The sequence below is a fragment of the Perca fluviatilis genome, chromosome 2, assembly GCF_010015445.1.
Source record: "Perca fluviatilis chromosome 2, GENO_Pfluv_1.0, whole genome shotgun sequence".
Classification (NCBI taxonomy): Eukaryota; Metazoa; Chordata; class Actinopteri; order Perciformes; family Percidae; genus Perca; species Perca fluviatilis.
The window spans coordinates 19380305-19401959 of record NC_053113.1 but is presented as its reverse complement, the minus strand read 5'-3'; the positions used below and the strand labels follow the sequence as shown (position 1 = coordinate 19401959).

The 21655-nt window shown below is 40.8% G+C and overlaps 1 protein-coding gene across 1 annotated transcript in view; it reads right to left on the bottom strand.

Annotated features, from left to right (window-relative positions):
- The window catches only part of pik3cb (phosphatidylinositol-4,5-bisphosphate 3-kinase, catalytic subunit beta), a 61334-nt gene that overhangs the window by 2431 nt on the left and 37248 nt on the right, over window positions 1–21655 (bottom strand). Inside the window, exons 4-22 of the mRNA XM_039819155.1 lie at window positions 21378–21606; window positions 19411–19640; window positions 16970–17149; window positions 15390–15557; window positions 11165–11254; window positions 10701–10955; window positions 10465–10561; window positions 10220–10350; window positions 8340–8390; window positions 7396–7584; window positions 6467–6588; window positions 5915–6058; window positions 5688–5787; window positions 4959–5155; window positions 4758–4867; window positions 4483–4561; window positions 2018–2185; window positions 1522–1645; window positions 1316–1416 (exon numbers count right to left, since the gene is read on the bottom strand). Of these exons, the coding sequence (XP_039675089.1) occupies window positions 1316–1416; window positions 1522–1645; window positions 2018–2185; window positions 4483–4561; window positions 4758–4867; window positions 4959–5155; window positions 5688–5787; window positions 5915–6058; window positions 6467–6588; window positions 7396–7584; window positions 8340–8390; window positions 10220–10350; window positions 10465–10561; window positions 10701–10955; window positions 11165–11254; window positions 15390–15557; window positions 16970–17149; window positions 19411–19640; window positions 21378–21606 (2765 nt within the window). The remainder of the gene's footprint in view (window positions 1–1315; window positions 1417–1521; window positions 1646–2017; window positions 2186–4482; window positions 4562–4757; window positions 4868–4958; window positions 5156–5687; window positions 5788–5914; window positions 6059–6466; window positions 6589–7395; window positions 7585–8339; window positions 8391–10219; window positions 10351–10464; window positions 10562–10700; window positions 10956–11164; window positions 11255–15389; window positions 15558–16969; window positions 17150–19410; window positions 19641–21377; window positions 21607–21655) is intronic.

Sequence of the window (21655 nt, the reverse complement as noted above, 5' to 3'; positions counted from 1 at the left end):
TGTCAACAATTCTTTAAATGTTCCACCACTTTTAACAGACTCTGCAAGTAAGAATCTTAACTACACCATAAAGAAAGAAAAAAAAAAAAAAAAAAAGACAATCAAGCATCTTGAAATTATTCCCTGTATGTATATGATTATTTGAATTCACACCTAAAAATTGCCTAAAACTTCTGTTGGTGGTTTCAAAGTCTTCATTACAAGCAAGGACATTCAAGGCCTAATCTTTTTCTTGCAAGAAGCTAACAAACCTAAATGTTAACAATGTGTAAGTTTGTTGACCAGTTTTCAGCACCTATCTAAGCTGAATTACAAATAAAAAAAATATTTATATATATATATATATATATATATATATATATATATATATATATATATATAAAATAAAGACTGGTGGTATTTTAATTAAATTTTTTAGATTAAACAAAATACTTTCATTTTCATCCTTCAGGATATATGAATACATTGTTGGCAATCTCCTTCTGCCTGTATTTGTGTGCGTGCGTGTGTGTGTGTGTGTAAGCCATGACACTGCTGATCATGTTAAACTGAACCTTATAGGCTTTCACAACTGACCAGTGTGTGTGATAGTCAAACATCTCCTTCTTCAAGTAAACTACAGATCACTAATAACGGTTAGATGGGATTTTAACATTTCTCCTCAGTGAAACCTGCTGGATCTGCTCACAAGTGACCGAGCTTCTACTGCCACCTGCTGGTAGGAGAGGGTACTGCACCGACTGCAACTGGTGGTTTGACTGTGATGCCCTCTTATGTTCATACCTACGCCGTGTGACTTTGATTGCCTTTTTAATCCTCTGACAGTCGACCATCGTTACATATTTATCTTCTTTTATCCCACAATTTATTCTGAACTCTTCTGCTCTTCGAACAAATAAACACAGAAAAAAACAGTTCCTTTTTCTGTCGTTAACAAAATGCTTCTTTGACGTGGATAAAATGTTGGCTCTAGTCTTTTCAAAAACAGAATACTCTTCTGTCTTTATAACACAAAACCCCAAAAATATACAGTATGTATTTTTCATGTCTTTTTATGCTTACTCTTTACCAAGTAAAATATCTAAATCCTGTAAAAATAAAAAGCTCACCTTGTCTCTGCGTGATGGATTTGGGACACATCAAGTTAATTTAGCTACTTTGCACTCATTTCAATACTAGAGATTCTGACTGACAGTACTTCAACTAATTAAATAAAATCAAAGACATCAACAACAAACTTTCACAACAGATGCATGATAAAAAAAAAATAAAAAAAAAAAAAAAAAAAAATTTTCTTTTTTCCTCCTCTCCTGACATGGAATGACGTCGTGTGAGGATAAATGGTACACGCTCCCTCTTGATGCCAAACTTGGACTTGAAGTTGCCCAGGATGTGACCAAAGTCTATGTGGAAGAGCTGACAGACAAAAAGGCCAACCAGTGAACATCGTGGAAGCAGGAAAAAGAACTAATGGAATCTGGATCATTCATACAGATAAAAAAAAAAAACGGTCTGTCCAACCTGTCCGGTGCTGCGGACCATGATGTTGTCACTGTGGCGGTCTCCGATGCCCAGGACGTAGGTGGCTACACAGTAGCCTGCACATGACAGAGTGAACTCCTCGATGGCCCGATCAAGAGCATCACTATCAAAATAAAACAAACACAGTATACATTTAAGCATTTCTTTTATTATTATTATTATTTTTGGGCATTTTAGGCCTTTATTTATAGGACAGCTAAAGACATGAAATGGGGGAGAGAGAGAGGGGGGGAATGACATGCAGCAAAGAGCCACTGGGTGGAGTCGAACCCGCAGCTGCTCCGTTGAGGAGTAAACCTCTGTATATGGGCGCCCGCTCTACCAGGTGAGCTGCCCAGGCGCCCTACATTTAAGCACTTTTTTCGGGATTCTCTTCTAAGCAAGTCTCAGTGGAGACCATCACCTGTAACACACCCTTCAGTCCAAAGATGCTCAAAATGCAGTTAGCTAGAGGGTCATTTAATCGCCATCTTACCCAGTGTTCCTCTCTTTTAGCCAGTTGAGCAAAGCATCTTTGTTGAAGGCGGCCGCCGCTGCCACGTTGCTGCTGGTCAGCTGGATGTTGGCAATCGTGTCTGCTGATGACACTACCTCGATCAGCCCTGCCCGGTCACCTGTCGCTAGGCAACCATACGGTACGATTCTGCATGATATGTAAGAAAGAGAAGCAAAGAGCTTAATGGTATCAACTGGAACATCGTGAGCATATCCATCCGGGAGTATTTGTTGGGTAGATTGAAAAGAAGTCCCAAACTGGGACACACGGTAACCCCTACTGAAAAATACAAATCCCAACTACTTTTTGTAAGTTTATTACAAATACCCCATTTCTAGGGCTGGGCGTATCAATCTAAATATCAATAGTATCGGTACCAAGATGAGTATTGGTATCGGATCGATACAGTCGATTTATATTTTGTTATATTATTTTATTATTTTTATATTGTTCTAGTTAGTAAATAAAAACATTTAGATTTGCCTAAAATCTTTGTCCTGTGTTTTATCATAATCAACTAACTAAAAGGCAAAATCACAAAATTACAAGTAAAAAGTATCAGCGATACTAGCCCTATATTTACTTGGTATCTGATTGATACCAAAATTCCCAGTATCGCCCACCTCTACCCATTTCCTATTTTGTCTTTACCTAAAACTCTGCATATACGCACTGTGATAAATACCATATGTACTGACAGTACCTAGTTTTCTGTGGTTTATTTATTTCAAAATACAAACGAAAACAATCCCCAAATATATGACCCAGACAAGACCCAAAAATCTGTGCCACATGAAAGCAACAATCTAATATGGGTCATTAGGCCAGGCAGTGTAAATGTAGCTTTGTGTGTGCGGCTGTTAGATCCACCTTCAGTCTTACGTATTAAAAGGTCCCATGGTATGAAAATGTCACTTTATGAGGTTTTTTAACATTAATATGCATTCCCCCAGCCTACCTATGGTCCCCCAGTGGCTAGAAATGGCGATAGATGAATAAACTGAGCCCTGGGTATCCTGCTCTGCCTTTGAGAAAATGAAAGCTCAGATGGGCCGATCTGGAATCTTGCTCCTTATGAGGTCATAAGGAGCAAGATTACCTCTGCTTTCTCTGCTTTGCCCGCCCAGAAAATTTGGCCCGCCCATGAGAGAGAGACATCATGGCTTTCAAACAAGCAAAGTGGCAGTTGGTCAAGGCCACACCTTTTTTCCCTCCAAAATAGCTACAGACACAGAAATGGCAGATCCTAAGGAAAACTCATTGTGGGACTGGCTCTAGTGGCTGTAATTCTGCACCAAGGCAGAATTTTGGGAAAGAGACTTCAGATACAGTATTACCACTAAGGTCTATATAAAAGCAGCATGTCATGGGACCTTTAATGATATAATATTAAGCTGTGGTTTACTTGGAAGTTAATTTATAAAGCACTTCCCAGGGTGCAATTCACTCTGTGAGACGGTATACAATATCACACTGTTCACACGGAGTTGAGACAGAAGAACATAATTGTGATTACGTGATGGCATGCTGATCAGCCAGATAATACATTTTCTTCTTCACTCACTTTAACTTTTTCTTTCTTTCCACAAGATGGCAGTAGGTCTTTATTTAGTAGGATGCAGAATTATATGACCTGGACATATCTTCCTCAGAATACACCCTTGACAGTGTGCCTCCAAATCCTTTTTTCCCCTTCCGATACCACTGATTTCATGTCCGATACAGATATGAACTGACAACATGGCGGCCGGCAGTTGCATTCAAGGCTCTGATAACGTTTTCCCTACTTTTCTAGTATGGACACATGACAGGGTGTCAAATTGTAGCAGTTTAGGCTAATGGATCGTATCAGATTATACTTTCCTTTTCCCTCCAATATCCAAATCCGATCCGGTCATTTTGGCCAGTATCTGGCTGATACATAGTATCGGTGCATCTCTAGTTTAATGGAGACCAAATGCCATATCTTACTCAACTTGATGGATGTTGAGTTTAAATAAATAAATATTAAATGAATTAATAAATAATGGATATGTGCAGTAAAATACATCATCAAGAAATTCACATCATTGTGGTTTCATTACATTGTCCCTCCATTCATTTACAATGTCACATCACTGTCTTCGAACTCTGACCCATGTCACTGTAATGTGAAGCACTGTCCTCAAACGCAACTGTCAAAACACCCCCCCCAGCTCCAGATGTGTCAGTGTATGACCAAGGAAGAAAAATGGTTTGTAAAAGTGCTAATGTGTGGATTTGGTTCAGATGTAATGCAGATAGTGTGTGTGTGTGTGTTTGTGGATGTGTAGGGTGTAAAAGGGTTGGAGGTCAAGCTAGCATGGGGTAATTTAGTGTCTCCCCTCTGCTTCCCCTTCCCGACAGAGAGCAGGAACAAACAAGCTTGACAAAGTCTGTGCATCACTCACACACACAAAACCCACCTGAGGTCCAGATTAGCCTCCTTCCATAGAAGATCCATTAATCTCAAAATCTGGAGGGTCAACATGTCTTGCCTTAGGTCTAGGAAAAAGTAAAAAAGTCATCTTAATTCCAAAAGAAAGTATTGTGCTTTTCAAAGCAAAAGTAGAGATTACTTGAAAGATGGAGAGTGATTTCAATCCCTCATCATCATGACCTTGCAGTATGATCTCTACCCCTCCCCCTCTTTTATACCCTCCCCCAAACCTCTCTTCCCCAAGTCTTTAATTCCTCCTACCATCTCCATTCTTGAAGATGATTCCCAGGGTGTCTCCCCCCAGCAGCTTGTTGTCATAAACAATCCAGAGCGGCTTCATCTTAGAGTCCATGTACCGACATCTCTCCACACTGATGGGAGAATGAGAGAGAGATGGGGAATGACGTATCGTGAAATAAGAGTAGAAAAAGTTCAACCGGATCTAAAACTGAATCGTCTTACTTGATGCCAGACAGCAGGACATTGGGGTTTAGAGGGGAGTGCAGGTCTGACAGAGTCTCTGAGTAGCCACTCTGCCTCAGACAAGTCATCATGGCCTCCTTGGTCAACATTGCCTCCTTGGTCTTATTTCGAGCGTTCTTGATGGTCCCCAGCTTAATTAGCTCGTTCACTGACTTTAGCTTACTCAGGGCTTCCACCTGGTACAGTCAAAACAAGGAACATGTAACAGAACAGTTGGGAATGCTGGAACAATATTTTAATATTTGTTTGACTGAAAGCAGCCAACAAAACCTAGGAATGATTCATCCCTGTTAGAGACAACTGAGCTCATTCTGACTATGTCAGCATTGTGCGTGCTCCTCCAAACAGGAAAGTGGCCAGATAAACGACTGCGCTGATGAGGAAGTAGGAGGAAGCGTCCACAGGAGTGACCGTTAGAATCCCCACTGTAGAGGGCAAAGGTTAGAGGGCAGCAGGGTGACGCTGTTGTCACTGTGACAGGCTAAAAATACTCTAAATTTAGTCCTGTCGGGGATGACAATAGACCATGGCTATTCTGGTGCTTGAGTAAGGACTAGTAGAGTAAAAGTCTGAAGCATAGCTATGGAATTGAGGAGCGGGTCATAATCTCTAGAGGCAAAAGTGAAGAAAAAACAAACGGTGTGTGCATGAGACAAGAAATAAAAGTGATTGTGTGTTTGTGTGTGTGTGTGTGTGTGTGTGACCTACCTGTTTCTTTAGAACCTCAATATGAGGGATGCTGCCTCTACAGTAGGCTTCCAGCATGAGGGCAAACTGGACTGAAACAGCTGGCATGTGGATCTCTGACCTTTATAGGGCAGCAGAACAGTCACAGTCAACTGTAGCCCTTTTTCACAAACATACTATCTATTTTTCTTTATTTCTAATGTGCAAACTGTACATGTGCACACATGTACACAGGTGTCCGTACACACCGTAGGTGCCAGAAGAGGAAGTGTCCTATCTTGCGGTTACCCTGGGCCCGCTCCAACAGGAAGTGGGTGAGGGCACAGTCATAGTAGGGCTCGTAACGCAACACCTGCACCAACTGTAGCAAGTACTGAGACAGCTCCTCGTCACTGGTGAGGGGAGAGAAAACAGGACACACAGAGAGAGAGATGGGGAGAGAGAGAGAGAGAGAGAGAGAGAGAGAGAGAGAGAGAGAGAGAGAGAGAGAGAGAAAATTGTAAGAGGAGGTTTTCTGAAAGTCTGTTTTCTACCTTTTACCTTTCAAACTTTTAGTTTGAATTTGTAATGATCATGTGCCTGTCTCTCTCTTCAGGAAAAGAGACAACACACAGCACTATTGACAGACCATAATTCACACATACATATGTAATTTATAATAAAATAAAACAGCAAGGAAATGTAACCAAGTGTACTAGATTGCAGCGCATGATATATGAAAGTAGAAGCTTAAACATGAGATAAAGAAAAGGACACTTTATTATATCAAAATCTATGTGTGAGTAGATACATAGGTTTACCTCATATCACGCAGACAGCCCACAGCATATTCTCTGACATACTGGTCAGGGTAGTTAAAGTCCAGAAGCTCCAGAGCATCTCTGGGACTCAGTTTGGGCCAGATCTGAAGCAGGGCCTGGAGCTGAGACAGACAGACAGACAGACAGACACGTTTAATCAGTTAAAAAATAGATATAGTCCTTCCATAGCTAAGTAAATAAAACCTTTACTATAAAATTTGATTAGCCTTGGGATCACCCACATGGCTGCACAATTAATCTTACAGTTATAATAATTGTGATCACGGTTATCTTTTCTGTAAACATATTTTAGTAGTGGAATGAACACTTTATGTTTAGATGGTGCACTGAAGCTCCCATGCCTGTCTGTCACAGGTGTTTGTGTCATGCGTGGTGTGACTGACAGGTCTATGCTTTTTTGTTTTTAACAGTACTGGCTGGAGGCAACAGCAGTCTCTCTCCACAAACATGCAGGTGTGATTAAAACCACGCAATCTCTACGTAGAGCAGTTGGTTTATTACTACACCCAATTTTTTGTTATATTTAACAATGTTTGAAAAAAATGTTATCCGGTAAAATCTGGTATTTTGCTGTCAATTTAAGATTTTTAATACAGTGAAGATGCATGTATAACATCATGTTGACATTGAACAAAATAATATCATAATTTTTGCCATATCATTTTTCAAGCTGCAAACTGATATAGAGATATTATATACAGTACCAGTCAAACGTTAGGACACGCTTTCTCATTCACTCGAATGGGAAAGTGTGTCCAAAGTTTTGACTGGTACTGTCTATGTTTTTATAAGCTTTAACCATGTTAAAAAAAACAGGAAACTACTTTTAGTGTCATATATGCAATGTACATCGAAAAGATCCAACTTAGTCCTATTAAAATGCATGAATGGTGGACACAATGGCTAACCTGGGCCATGTCCTCATGTTTGCTCCACTTGACGGAGAGTAGCAGCTTGGGCAGCGACTGGGGGAAATTCTCTCTACAGTCGTAGCGTAGTGTCCAGATCAAATCCTTCTCGTTTTCGCACAGCTGAGAAAGCGGGTCACGCTCCATGATCTCCTTCAGCTCTATGTGGAACTTCTTACCCCCACGGCCCTGAGAGAAGTAATGAGGAAGGAAGAATGGTCCGTTGGGTTGGAGAGTTAGAGAAGGAGAAGATGAAGAACACGGAGAGGAGAGAAAGGGTGAAAGGAGGATGAAGGAAAATTGGAAAAAGAAGAGTCAGGACGTGAAAGGAAATAAGAAAATGATGTTGAGCAGTGACTGTAAAAAACCACAAGATGGCAGGAGTGTATCAAAGTGTCCAGCAATTTCGACTCAAATGCCTTGAATGTAATTCATCTCAATTCACAAACCAAGGATGAATTGATTCTAAATATCAATGCAGACTAATGCAAAATAACACAAACACACACACACACACACACACACACACACACACAAAGGGGTCCTCTACATAACAGGATTACGTAACCTGCTGTAACACGGCCAGGAGTGGGTTTTTAGTTGAGGGGCTGTGAGACAGGAACACATACAAGTAACCTGATAAAAGTCTCTAGTTCTGTAGCTGCAACTATTTTTGCAGCTACACCCTGCCAAAGTGATAACAATGGGTTTCCAGGGAAACTAGCAGTGCAAGATTATACTATACTGGTGGTGTGTGTCTGTTAAGAGTGTGTGTGAGGGGGAGAGACAGATAAATGATGCAGCATTTGTTACAGGCCAACTTGAAACAAATATGTCACTTTATTTTTACCTGGTCTCCCCTTGTATGTTTTCTGAATGCACACACACATATATATATATATATGCATGTCCACACAATTATCTCCTACTGTACATTAACTCACCATAGGTACGCAGTCACTTGCTCCGGCGATCTCTGCAGCTTTTTCCAGTATCTGCAAATAAGTAAGTGAGTAACGTATGAGTGAACACGCACATTGATACAGCGCATTAGGCAGGTCGAGCAGCTCCTGATCCTCTCATGCTAACAGACACCATTTCAGAGAAGAGCACTAAGGCACTGCAATGACAAATTCAACTGCAGTCAAGTCTTTAAAAAAGGCCACATGGTCTCATCCAATCATCTAAGTTCATCATCTCAGTATAGTAAGTATATTTAAGTATCGTACAATCATGGCAGTGGGGCTGGGTACCGAATTCAATACTTGTTAGACACCGACCGAATTGCCTCTAAAGTATCGAAAAATTCCTCATCGTTCTATACCAAATTTCAATACCTCAGGAGTAAATCTCTAGTCTGGCTATCACCAGACCAAGCTCAATCTTTTAAGACTGAACATTAGTCTGCTCTGTATTTTCTACTGCACAAGAGGCGTGATCCACGGGCATAGTTCATAGTTCAATTGGATAGTCCTTCAACCAATCAGACCAACGATCTGGGTGACGTAGCAGCGACAGCGGCATCAACGGGTTGCTGCGCTTCGGTGGCCGCTATGTTGAATGTAAATAAGAAGCTGCTTGGTTGCTTCTCTGTCGTCATTGTGTTAAACCCGCCAATAGCGCACCAGAGGCCTGTACCACGAATCAAGATCAACATGCCCTGGATTTATTTCAGTTATCCGGCTTCACTAACCCTAACAACCACGGTCCCGCATAACCGGTGTCACGACGCTGGTTAACAACTAGTTCAGTCAACCCAGGGTCTCCCAATCCAGCGGCGCGCGCGTTCACATAAAAGAGGCGGTATTTGCGCACCACGACCAATCGCAAACATCCACCAGAGCCGCATGTTTTATATAAGAAGAGCAAATTATAATTTTACATAAATATGAAGAACACAGACTTGGTTTTACAGGCAAAATGCCATAAAGTCGCTGCTTCCTAAAACAGGAGGAAAGCTGGCAAAAAAAACAAAAATAGCCGACGCTGTAAATGCGTAAATCACAACTCTTATCAATATCACTTCCCCATCAGTCAGGACCAAGACCAGACCATAATTACACTTGTGCTTTCCATAAACGGTCGTTGCTTTAGCCTATTATTTCAGTTGCAACCCTGGCAGTGGGAAGCGATCGTGAGAGCAAATAAAAAAATCTAAAAACATAATTCAAACCGATGTGCGTATTGGCAACACACGGTTCAATAAGCCGATATGTAATTCCCTCCCATTAAAATATATATATTTCATAAAAAAAACCATCAGGGAATGTAAACGGGGTTGTCCGTCTCTAAATGTTTTAACTTATATGAGCGCCTCTCTCTCTCTCTCTCGTTAACGCCAAATCCTGCTTCGTAGTACAGGCCTCAGGTGGATAAGCCAGTTCGTGATTGGTCCCCGCAAAATTGTAACGGAGGCAGGATAGATAAGTGTACAGGTTTCCAGCCTGAGCTGCAGGGAGAAATCGAATCGCCGGCAGATCGGGTTTACCCAGTCTAGCAAATCTCATCAGCGTCATTGGGCCAATAAGCGTGCAGCACGCTTCTACCAAGATCTAATAGTTATGGGAATTGGCTTTTTAGCATTACATGTTGAAGAGACATGCAGGGAACACTCTACGTTACGCACAGAGACGGGGCTCACGTAGTAGGAGCTGAAAAATAAATAAAAAGATTTGTGCCATAATGTTGCAATTGATTTTAAATGTTAAATGTTTGAGTGCATGAGTGTTTGTTCATTTGAATTACCTATAAATGTAAGCTTACTGACATGTCTTAATGCTGGCAAAAAGTATGTTACTATAAGGGGGACTGTCAGCCTTCTGACCTTGTCGAAGGGAGGGAAGACGATGGAGTGCGACGAGTACTCTGGGAAGTGGATGTGCAGGGCTGTAGCGTTCTCAGTGTACGGGTTGGTCTGAATGGTTCCTATGGGGTTCAGCATCTCTTCAAGTTCATCTATGTGAGACACACAAAGATACACATTAAATGACATGCATTTACTGCATGGTTGCAATCACTGGAGAAGTAATTTTACTAGTTTAATTTTATTAGTAGATATAAAAGATATACCAGGAAAGGAAGACCAGCAGTGCAGGATGATGTCTCCGGTCTTCAGCTGCCCTTTGTAGTCAAACACCATAGTGTTGACCCAAGCTATAGGGTAGTGCTGGATCACACAGAGAGAAATAGTGAAATTAATCGTTAGTCAGTGATTTAATAAAGATGTGTGGAAATTGAAGACGCTTATATTACTTTTTAGGCTGTTGTTTGACCAGTGTAGGTTCACATACAAGCCTCTTTCTTACCACTTTCCCCGCTTTGCGAATGGTCTGGTACTTGTTTATGTGAGCATTTTTGGTAGACTTCTGCTTTTTGACTTTGTCCATGACGGCATAGATGGCAAAGCAGAGGCGGGTCATGCGCGGCAGGTCACAGACGGAGAGGTCAAACTCCAGCGTGCTGTCTTTCCACGTGTGGTCAGAGCGTCCGCTGCTCTCACTGCTCACCGCCGGCTTGCACAGCAGCTCCGTGCCGTGGAAGAGCCCCGCCCTAACCTGGACCTGGGTACATGGGAAGGCTTGGTGAGTGTGGGTGGGTGGGGGGGGTTAAAATCTTTCATGACATCTTCACACCACCAAAGCGACATCATTTTAGCTGTGTGATACTACTGCCAATGTGAACTATTGTGCATGCAGGATTTTGGTGTGTGCAATGACATAATATGAATACAAAGGATTGTTTTATGGATGGGGACAAAGCAAGAATTCACCTTGGCAGTCTCCTCCGCGTTCACCTTGTTGCCATTTACTAGGACTATCTTAAACGGGCTTGACACGTCCCACACACACTTCTGTAATTGCTGCAGAGGGAAGGTGAGAAACGAAAGAGAGACTTGCAATGAGGGAGCAGTATTAGCATTATTTACTGTAAAAATATGTACTCCACAACAGAGTGCTTCTTTGCACACACACACACACACACACACACACACACACACACACACACACACACACACACACACACACAGTGGTGAGGTCAGGCAGGTCATTCTGAAGTCAAGCCAAGTGGATTTGCGAGGGTCAGCAGTCAGCAGGAAAAACAGCATCACATGACACCTAATGTCTATGAACATGACTAACTAGCACACTTCCTGCTGTTTGCTGCCTCTGACTTTGTGTGTGGATGTGTTTAGTGTTTGTGTGAGCATGACAGTGTGTGTAATTTTCCTCTTGTCAGATACTAATATACAGGCAGAAACAAGAGCTCTGTGTACTGTGTCCTCACAAAAACACCCCGTCCTTCTGTTCTCTACTCATGCTGTTTTTTGACCAACTGTCACTCACGTTTCCTGCAGAAACAACAGAATCCAATAAACAGGTTCCTGTCCTGAAAATAAATCTCACTTCCTGTCACAGTCATCCATACTTCTACGGTAAGCTTACTACAGTCTGACCAGAATCTCGGTCTGCTTCGGTCTTCTCCAATCTGCCTCCATGGCATTATACTGCTATACCGATTATTTGTAAAGCACTTTTAACAGTTACAAAGTGCTATACAAAATGACAAATAAAATACAGCATTAGAAATACACAATCAAATTAAAGTCGGATAGCCAAAACCAAGAAAGAAATCATATCACGGAAAAGATCCTAAAATTGGTGCTTTAAAAAAAAAAAAAAAAAAAAAGAACAGCAGACCAGGAATCCTAATTGCAGAGGCTCTTTCCTCTTTGTGTCTAAACACAGATCTTGGAAGAAAATCATCAGAGGATCTCAGAAACAGAGGGAAATAGAAAGTTGGAGATATGACATAAAGAAACGGCCATGCTGGCTATTAAAAGCTCACAGATCAGTAAATTGCTAGAATAGGTAATCACTACAGACATACCAGAATTGGTGTAACATGATCTTGTTTATAAGTCCAGTTAATGCCGTGGCAGGTGAATTTTTAAGCAAGCAGCTAACAGAAGAGATATTCACCAGAAAAGGCAGGGTGTTACAGTAGTTCACGCGACCCTGAAGCAACTGTCTGTAGCGGTTCTGTCTGGTCCGAGCATTTAAAAGCATCGAGCAGCAAAGGAGCAGCCAAACTTTCTGAGCAGTTTGCAGTTCTCCTTTGACACTAAACAATATTTCCCCCTCATAATCCTATAGGCTCTGATAAAAAAAAAAAAAAAACATTTGAGAGAGGACGAAAAAAATAAACGTTTTCCAAAATGCTTATCACATTAAGACAATGATTACACAATACAGAATAAATAAATAAATAAATAAATAACAAAAGCAATTAAGGAAAAAACATGCCATCAGAAACAAAAAAATCAAGGTCAGATAATAAGAACATAAAGTTAATATGATAAAGGTTTCGTAATTAAAAAGGATAAAATAATGATAAAACCTTAAAATATAAAGTAAATTCTAGTAATGTAATAGTAGTAGTATGAGCCGGTGCAGACAGCTGCATAGATCAAAATGAGAGCACATCTGTTGCGTAAGACGAGCAAGTAAAAAACGCATCTGACACACTTGTGGTCTAGGCTAATGTTAGTATTACAGCACGTAGGACACAATGGCAACGTCAACGGTTCCTTTCCCAGCCGGGGACATGTGTTGCATGTCACGCCCCCCCTCCGCCCTCTACGTTTCCTGTTTCTCTCTGTGACCATCGTATTAATTGAATATCTTTAGGTTTGAAATTTAGGGACATTTTAAAGACTAAAGAACTAATTGATTAATAATGAAAGTAAGTCTTTGTTTCATCTCTAACCAATTTTCTGGATATTATTTTCATTTATCCAGGGCTTTATGGGGCCATCTGGACTACATTGTTTTTACAGTATGCCTGAATTTATCATAAATCATGATACACAATGACTGACACTGTAATTCCATAAGTCATATCGTTCAGTGAATATATATGTACTCATCCAAAAAATTTGGAAGTGGAAGGTGAAACAAGTGGCTGTTTTTCCTGTAAACCAACAAAATGTTTAATCATAAAGGCGGGAACAGTAAGAACAAGGTATAGAAATAACTGTTCTAATGCGGTTATGATTATATGTGATAATATAATAGAGTTAAGTTTCATATAATGTTTCACACCTGCGATATTTACAGACTTTCCAACCCACACATTATTTATTATCCAATTAAATTCAGCCCACAGTGTTTCCTCTATGTTGATTTGACCGTGGCGGCCCCCCACGGCAACATTTCTGCGCCCCCCCCCTTATCAGAAATAGGGCTGCATTGTTAGAGTGCATGTCAGAGAATAGCGCGGTCACTCGGCAGAAAAAGGGAGAAAGGAAAAAGAGACGCTGTCCGGATGATAAGCCAGTTGAGATCATGTGTGTACGTCCTTGAGAACTGTAAGTCGTATAACTTCTGTTGTCAGTTCATTTAAGCCTGGTCTTAAGAATTTAAATTAAGTTAACTGGTGATTTTCGTGTTTTCTTCACCTGCTAGCTAAATTGCACGTGGCTGTTCGGACCTGCACCCACTGCTAAAAAAAAAATCCTAAAGGAAACACTGGCCCGACAATTAAAAATGTGAATGCACACATCGAGGAGTGATGTCACTGTGCACCTGGAGCTTGCCATGTTTTCTGACAACGTGACAAATGCTGGCAGGGCAGTGTGCAGAGGCTTGCTCCAACGCACTCAGAACACTGGCTCACAAAAGACAGGTGGCAGCTGCCAAGTACATGTTTACTTGGAAATCCTCCACACCTGCCTCGTTCAGTGCAGGTGAATCAATCATCTGTGGAACCTTTACTATTTTGGTAAAACAAGAGCACTTCTCTGTAAACACTGGTGGATATTAGTAACATTACCCAAGTTAACACTAAACATTGGGGAGTTAGGTATAAGTTAGTCAGCTGAGTAGCTTACGCCAGGGAACGGACCCACGGCTTTTGTTTCTTTGTTACCCACTAATTAATGCCAGAAATGATACCAAACGTCTACTAGTAGTACAAATAGATTATGTACTCAAAATGGATTGAGAAGTTTGTAAGTACACCAGAAAGTGAACACCTTGCTCTCTTCAGCTCTCTGTTGCTGCTGCTGCTACTCAGTAGTTAGACTTAGTGCTAGGGCCGTCTCCAAATTACTACACCGAAAAGAGTTACAACAAATATATTTATTAATTCAATGATTAAATAAGGTAATGTCACAAAACTATACCTCAATTATTACTTGTCTCCTGCTAGTTATACTACAGCACTTACTTAAAAAAAAAAATTAAATAAAAAAATATTTTTGTTGCATCTCTTTTCGTTGTAATTTGGTAGGCGGTCCTAAGCACTCGCCCGCGCAACAACAGCAGAGAGCAGAAGCCAGTAGGCAAGTGTTATTTACATAAACTTCTGGTGTACTTACTAACTTTCCAATCCATCGCTTTATGAGTGCATAACCTATTTGTACTACTTGTAGACGTTTGGTATCATTTCTGGCATTATAGTAGTAGGGGGATATTTCGTAGATATAAAACGTGGGTCCGTCTACCCGCGCCTAAGCTATTCAGCTGATAACGCTACTCTAGCTAACTCTCCCAATGTTAGACCCAGGTGAAAAAAGCTTCTGGGGGGGTGTTTGGCTCGAGGTCATGGTGCAAAGGACCCTAGGGTGAATTACTCCGAACCATTACTTTAAGTGAGAGTACATTTTCATATGTGCATTTCCCCCCCTCAGTTTTAGTCCTAAATAATCAGCGATCAGATTTCCACACTTAAGTTACATACATCAGTGATTGAAAATGAATTCAACCACATTAATAATAGTATATGAATAGAATTACAACATGCGGAAATTAAAAAAAAGTTTGAGCTCACTTTAGTTTCTAGAGACTCAAAAATATCAGTTGACCAGCAAATGTGGCTGTTAGATAAGTACAGTTTCTCTGAAAACAGCAGCGGATGTTGAATAGACAAGATCCCCACAACACAGAAGTGACAAGTTAAGTCATTCTCACATCCACACACATTACTGAACTAACCGTGGGAACCCTTCTTTTGGGAGGTAGTGGTAAAGGTGGGTTGGAGGACTTGCGGGAAACCACAGCTCTGATGGCGGAGATTTCCTTGTCGAACATGCCCTTGACGGTGCTGGTGTGGACCAGGGTAAGGTGTGGAGACTCCTTGGCTTGCATGCATGTGCGGATGTACTGCAAACGAGACAGGACAGGAAATATGGTTAGCTATGTGCATATTTAAGCGGACACGTAAAAAGCTAGATCATTTTTTGTGTGGCTGTGCTGTGTGTTAAAAGTTTAACTTTAATTTTGTTCACTTCAATCAGGACACTGCAATGTGAGGCACAAGCATTAACAGTAAAGTGTCCAAAAGCATCGCTGTATCAGAAATAAGAGTGGATTTACAAAAAGAATCAGTCAAGTACTTTTAGGACAGAGACATAAACAAGGCAAAATAAGTGAAACGTATGCACAGCTTGTCAGCAGACACAGGCAGGAACCCATTCCATTTCATTTACTTTGGTATAGCATATAATTGATTAAAAAAAAAATTACTTTACTAAAAAAAAATTAAAATACTAGGGGTGCATGATATATTGACTCAAAATCGTTATCGCAATATCACGTTGCGCAATATTGTATCGAAAAGGGGTTGCAATATTTTATATTGTGGAACGCTGTGTCCCATCCGTTGGCTGTGTGGCTTAGTTGTGTTTGATTTAGAGCCCGCTTGAAACGCTATAATGATCATCATTTCATTGGCCAGTTACCGTGCCACTTGCACATGTTGTTGCAAGTCAGTGCACGGGTTATTTGCCTATCTCTCTGTTTACAACAGTTGCTTGCCAGCATGCTAATGTATGCTTTGCCTGTTTTGTCCCATCCATCATACTGTGCTTCCTGCAGAAAATTGTAATATTGCTGCTTTTTATGCTTGGTGCCTTTTTTGTGTTTAGTTTATAACTCTTTCACTGCAACTGAAAACTAACCAGATAACTTACATTTACAATTTTGATTTATGTGATTTATGTGCATGGTTCTGAAAAATGTGTAAATAGGAATAAAGCTTAAATATATGAATAGCAAAGAGAATGATGGCTTTTCAAAGTTTTCTCACTCCATTTATAGGGAGTTATTAACAAAGCAAGTGCCAGCATCTCACATGAGCTGACTGAGGATTGATTTGGTTTTATGTGCCTGATGCACATGTAGCCAGTTGCCTAAATCTTTTCTGAAACAAAGTTTTCTAAAAATTAAGCTACACATAAACATGCATACTGTAAACACACAGTCCATCATCCATATCTCCCCAAAAATATTATTGTTGAGCCATCAGCCTATCAATTGTAGTTTATACCTAAACTGTCCCCTGTCGGACCTGACAACGCCTCTTCTTGGAATCACAAAACAGGTTTTTCAGGCTATAATTGTCACACTAATTATAGCAGTTGTGCTAACCATGCTGTAGATATTAAGAATACAACAATAAAAAAAAGCTAATCGCTTTTTATGAAGGCCAATCTCCGCTATTTCTGGACATGAAGTGACACATCTACGTCAGTCCCTGATAGACACCTCACTGAGTCTACTATGTAGCCACTGACCTTGTACTGAATCAGGGGCTGTTCTCCACAGAGGAACTCCAGACAGTGGCTGACCCTCAGTATGTACTGACCCAGCCACACCTCCTCCTCAGGCCCGTGGGTGGTCAGCCACTTCTTCACGGCCAGCTCCATCAGGTCAGACGGGATGCAGGATGATGGCACCTTCAGACTGGCTGAGTCCTGCGAGACAAGACAGGAAAACAGAGACAGAGAGATTGATTAAAGTACCAGTGTTCAAATACATGTTCCTAAAACACTATTTATTTTTTGGTGTACTTTTTGTGAAATCAATGCTCAATGTTGGCGTGTGCTAATTTCCAACCCTGCCTTGCTGCTGGATCATATAAGATAGTGAAGAGGAATGTTAAGATTGTTATAAGAGAGTGTAACATGATCTTCACCACTTTACGTACATACATACACAGCTGTTTGTAGATAAATGTCAAGATGAGATGAATAGAGAAAAAGAAAGAGAGAATAAGAGATTGATGGACATGAACATGACAGGGACAGGGCCCCACACGCACGCACGCACACACACACACGCCTTGTCATTAGAAGAGCAACTAAAAAAAATGAACTGAGGCTCATGGCTTCATCCTATTTATAGCTCCGTACTGACCTGATACCTAAGATGGAATTATAATTTCCTGGAGGTTTAATAAAAAATGTCATCCATTAATAATTAACACCAAAAGGTCATTGCTACATTGTGGTGGAATTACAAAACCAACAGCACTGAGATATCCTGAAAGTACTTTAGCATTTTACTACTTTGTTTTAACATGTTTGCAACATTATTTAGAAGTTGAAGTTAGATAAGAGTTGAATGATATGAATGAATGATGGGACTAAGAGAACAAGACCAGGGTTAACCACTGAGTCCATTAATGATATTTAACTATCAAAACTAAAAGCAAGCCTCCCACTGAACCTTGGTCATATTCACTTTAGAACAATAACCTACACACACACCACACTTCCTGTCTATAATGTGGTTTATTGTGTCTGACCTCCCAAATAAGACTTCCTGCCAAAGTCCACCTGAGCACAGTAGCACAGATGGCCTGTCTTTGTGCATGTGTCTGCGATGTTGATCAAAGCTGATATACTGTACACAGGTCTGGAGGGACAAAACCATCTGTTTTATAATTAAATATTATTTCTATAACAGAAGCAAAGAGACAAAGACAGATGGAAGTAGATAGTCAGAAATTTCAGAGAAGGAGAGGGAAAGAAAGGTTCATTTTAAATCAGTTCTTAGTCCCTTGAGCTGCCATGCTAGTGTGTGTGTGTGCGCGTGGGCGTGTGTGTGTGTGTGTCCGGGAGGATGTCATCATTTTACTGATGGTTTTGACCCACTTAGTGTTGTCACATGACTTGCTAGTTGGGCTCAGTCACATGACTTTTGTGGAGCTGCCAACTGTGAGCAGAACAAGAGGCTGTGCTACAGCGTGTGTGTGTGTGTGTGTGTGTGTGTGTGTGTGTGTGTGTGCCTGCGCTGGTGGAGTCACATGGCTACTTTTGCTACTCAACAAGGTGGTTTTGTCTGCTGTAGTGGTGCAGTAAGTCACACTGTTATTCTTACTTCATTATGTACGCAGGCAGCACGTTATGGGTTTGACTAATGGGTTTATCAATTGGTCTTCTCTAATTCAATTAGAACAATTATGTCTCAAATGAATACAGACAAATACATAAATTAGCCATTATTCTTAGTAACTGCTAGCTGTCTACCAAGAAGTACAATATCCCTGGCGCTTGGATAGATTACATTATGCCGGCATAATGTAATCTATCCAAGCGCCATTTACCGTAATATTAAACTAAACGTCATTAAGCAACATAATAGAGATCTATTATGTTTAATTAATTCATTGAAAGAGTTTATTGTGTTTGTACAATTTACTGTAAGGGAAACAGATACAACCTCAAGTATCCCTGAGCTCTAAGAGAAGTAGTATACATTTAACTATATAAATATAGTATATTTTATGTCTACAAGATTTGGTTCTTGGATTTTCTGATGCAGGGTGCTTGTGTAAGCGTTCCTTTGAATGCAATCAAGGAGAAATTAATGATAGAATTAAAGGCAAAAAATGTTTAAATGTATCAGTCCGTCAACAAGGACGGACTTTGTGTTTGAATAGTCTACAGTGGTAACCTAAGTGATTTAACTTTGTTGCCTATTGTCAACTGGTGAAGGCTTTCTTATTTATGTTACAAAATGGAATTTTATGTACATTTGTGGACACAATACACTGCGCTGTAATGTTGGTGACCTTGTCTATGGAAATACATATTTTGCTTAGCTTTAAATTCTTGCTAAGGGTAGAGAGTTGTTAGAGGACCTAGATTCAACAGTCCACAGTTTGCCATTACATCACCAAAAAGTCTATTTGTTTTTAATGATTTTCCAGCACTAGACTACAGACTCTCACTTGAGACTGGTCGAAGTGGATTATGACTTTCAGGTCAGCTGGCCGTTCATTGAGCCCATCGGTGATAGCCGTCCCTGCCAGGGGCTCCAGCTGTGGGGAGAAGCAGGCCTGCAGCCACTCTGTACATGTCATCATCTGGACTTGTTGCATCCGCTCTTCACTGAGACGAAACATCTTACAGCGAAAGTCCTTCACCTCCTGGTCATTTATGGCATCGAGTTCATGGAGACCTGGGGGTGTAAAGTAGGATACATCATGATTTGATTTGTAACAATATCTCTAATAATATGCCTTGAGAAGAAGTCTTAATGTTATGAGGACTCAATATAATAAAATACGGACTAATGCCAGACATATGAATCTAGGAGCACTGAATGTGTAAAAGGGATTACAAGCAGCAGACTCTCATGGGATTAAAGCAGATCCTCCTAATATTCACAGTGGTACCAAATGCCAGAGGTATGAACTGCTGTTCGGTTGATCATGCTTTATCTCTCCGCTCCCCGTAGAGCTTTTGTCTCTGTATTTTTATCGTAAGGGTGCTGCACAATAGTCTCTTGGTAATGAAAACAACATGTTGACATTTCAAGCCATTTATCCATATGACCCTCAGCATTCAAAGAATTGTGTGAGTGTGCAAGCCGCTTCGTGTGACTGTATTTCTTCAAGAGGAAAAAAAACATGGTTGGCCGTGTGCGTGTGGAATAGTTTGTTACTGCGCTCAGCACGAGGTTGGGGGTGTGTGGTGTGTGTGTGTGTGTGTGTGTGTGTGTGTGTGTGTGACTATCCAGACGTGCCTGTGGGGTTCTTTTTGAAAACACCACTTTACTCTGACAAAAGCCTTTACAAGATCATGTCATACCAAAGAGGAGCCAGGAGGGGAGAATATCAATATCGTCTGAGTCTCCTTCAATTAGACTCAGTGGCTCTTCTCTCCCTCTTTGCCTTTCTTCCTCTGAAGAGGTCTGTTGGGACCTAAGGACTTCCATAATCCTAGATATCTCAATGAAAATAAGACCTGCATGTGTGTGTTTGTGTGTGACTTTGGGTCATGTGTGATTTCATAACATACATATGTATTTAGTGTGCATGTAGTTGCGTGCATGCATGTACCATAACTTCATGCAACTATCTCAAGTAGGGCTGCGGCAAATAATTATTTTCATTATTGATTAATCTGCCGATTATTTTCTTGATTAATCTACGAATGGTTTTGTCTTTAAAATGTCAGAAAATAGTGAAAAATGCATGTGGAGCTTAAAGAGATGTATTCCAGAAACAAAGAAAAACAACAAATCTTTAAATTTAAGTAGGTGGAACCAGCAAATGTTTGATGAAATGAAATGTTTGTTTGAAAAAAAAAATGATGCATCAGTTCAAAATACTTGCAGAGTAATCTATCGATCAACTAATCGCAACAATAATAGCTACTGTATTGCTGGGATACATGATATAGATATACAAGTCTAGCTTAAGATCTTTTGGGTCAAGTTAGAAAGTCTTTTTTTTCCCTCTCATGCATGAATAAACAGTCTGAGTTACGACAAATGCTTAATTACTTCAGAGGACTGGTCATTTTGTTTTTTACAGTACTGATCGATCCCCTCTGCTTCTCTATAGGCCTAATCTTCACCAGAGATAATACAAAGTGACAGGTGATGGAAGACATGACAGGAGCACGTCCAGTCAATCCTCACGCTTCTCTATCAGACAGCAGGGCCGCTAATAGGAGCCAGCTGCAGATGTCTGCGGTGAATGTGCTGAGTAGCAGAGATACTTAGCCTTCTGGAGGAGGTGCTTGTTGTGTGTGCAGAAAAGATTTACTGTTGCACTTACCAACTCTTAAGTGCCTTTCTTCATTGGGAATGGTTGCGAATCAATCAGGGAGGGAGTAATGTGTGTGAGAGCTTGTATGATAGTCTGCATCTTTAAATTGAGGGAAAGTCTTAATAGTGATGCTGTCTTACCCTTGCCAATGAGCACACCGATTTTGGAGTCCAGCAGGCGCTCTGCTCGGCCGCAGCTACGCGTCACCAGCTTGAGGACTGGCAGGAAGGGGCGAACATCGCACAGCCTGCGAGTTTCGTCCTCCAGTTCTTCGTGCACAGCTGCCTGGTTGACACACTCGAACATGTGGCTCTCCATCTCGCCCAGAGGGGGAAACAGTGGGAATGACTGAGCCTGCTTCCATAAGAGCTGGTAGGGAGAAGAAGAAATGGGGATTTTATTAAAGTGCGTCTGCACT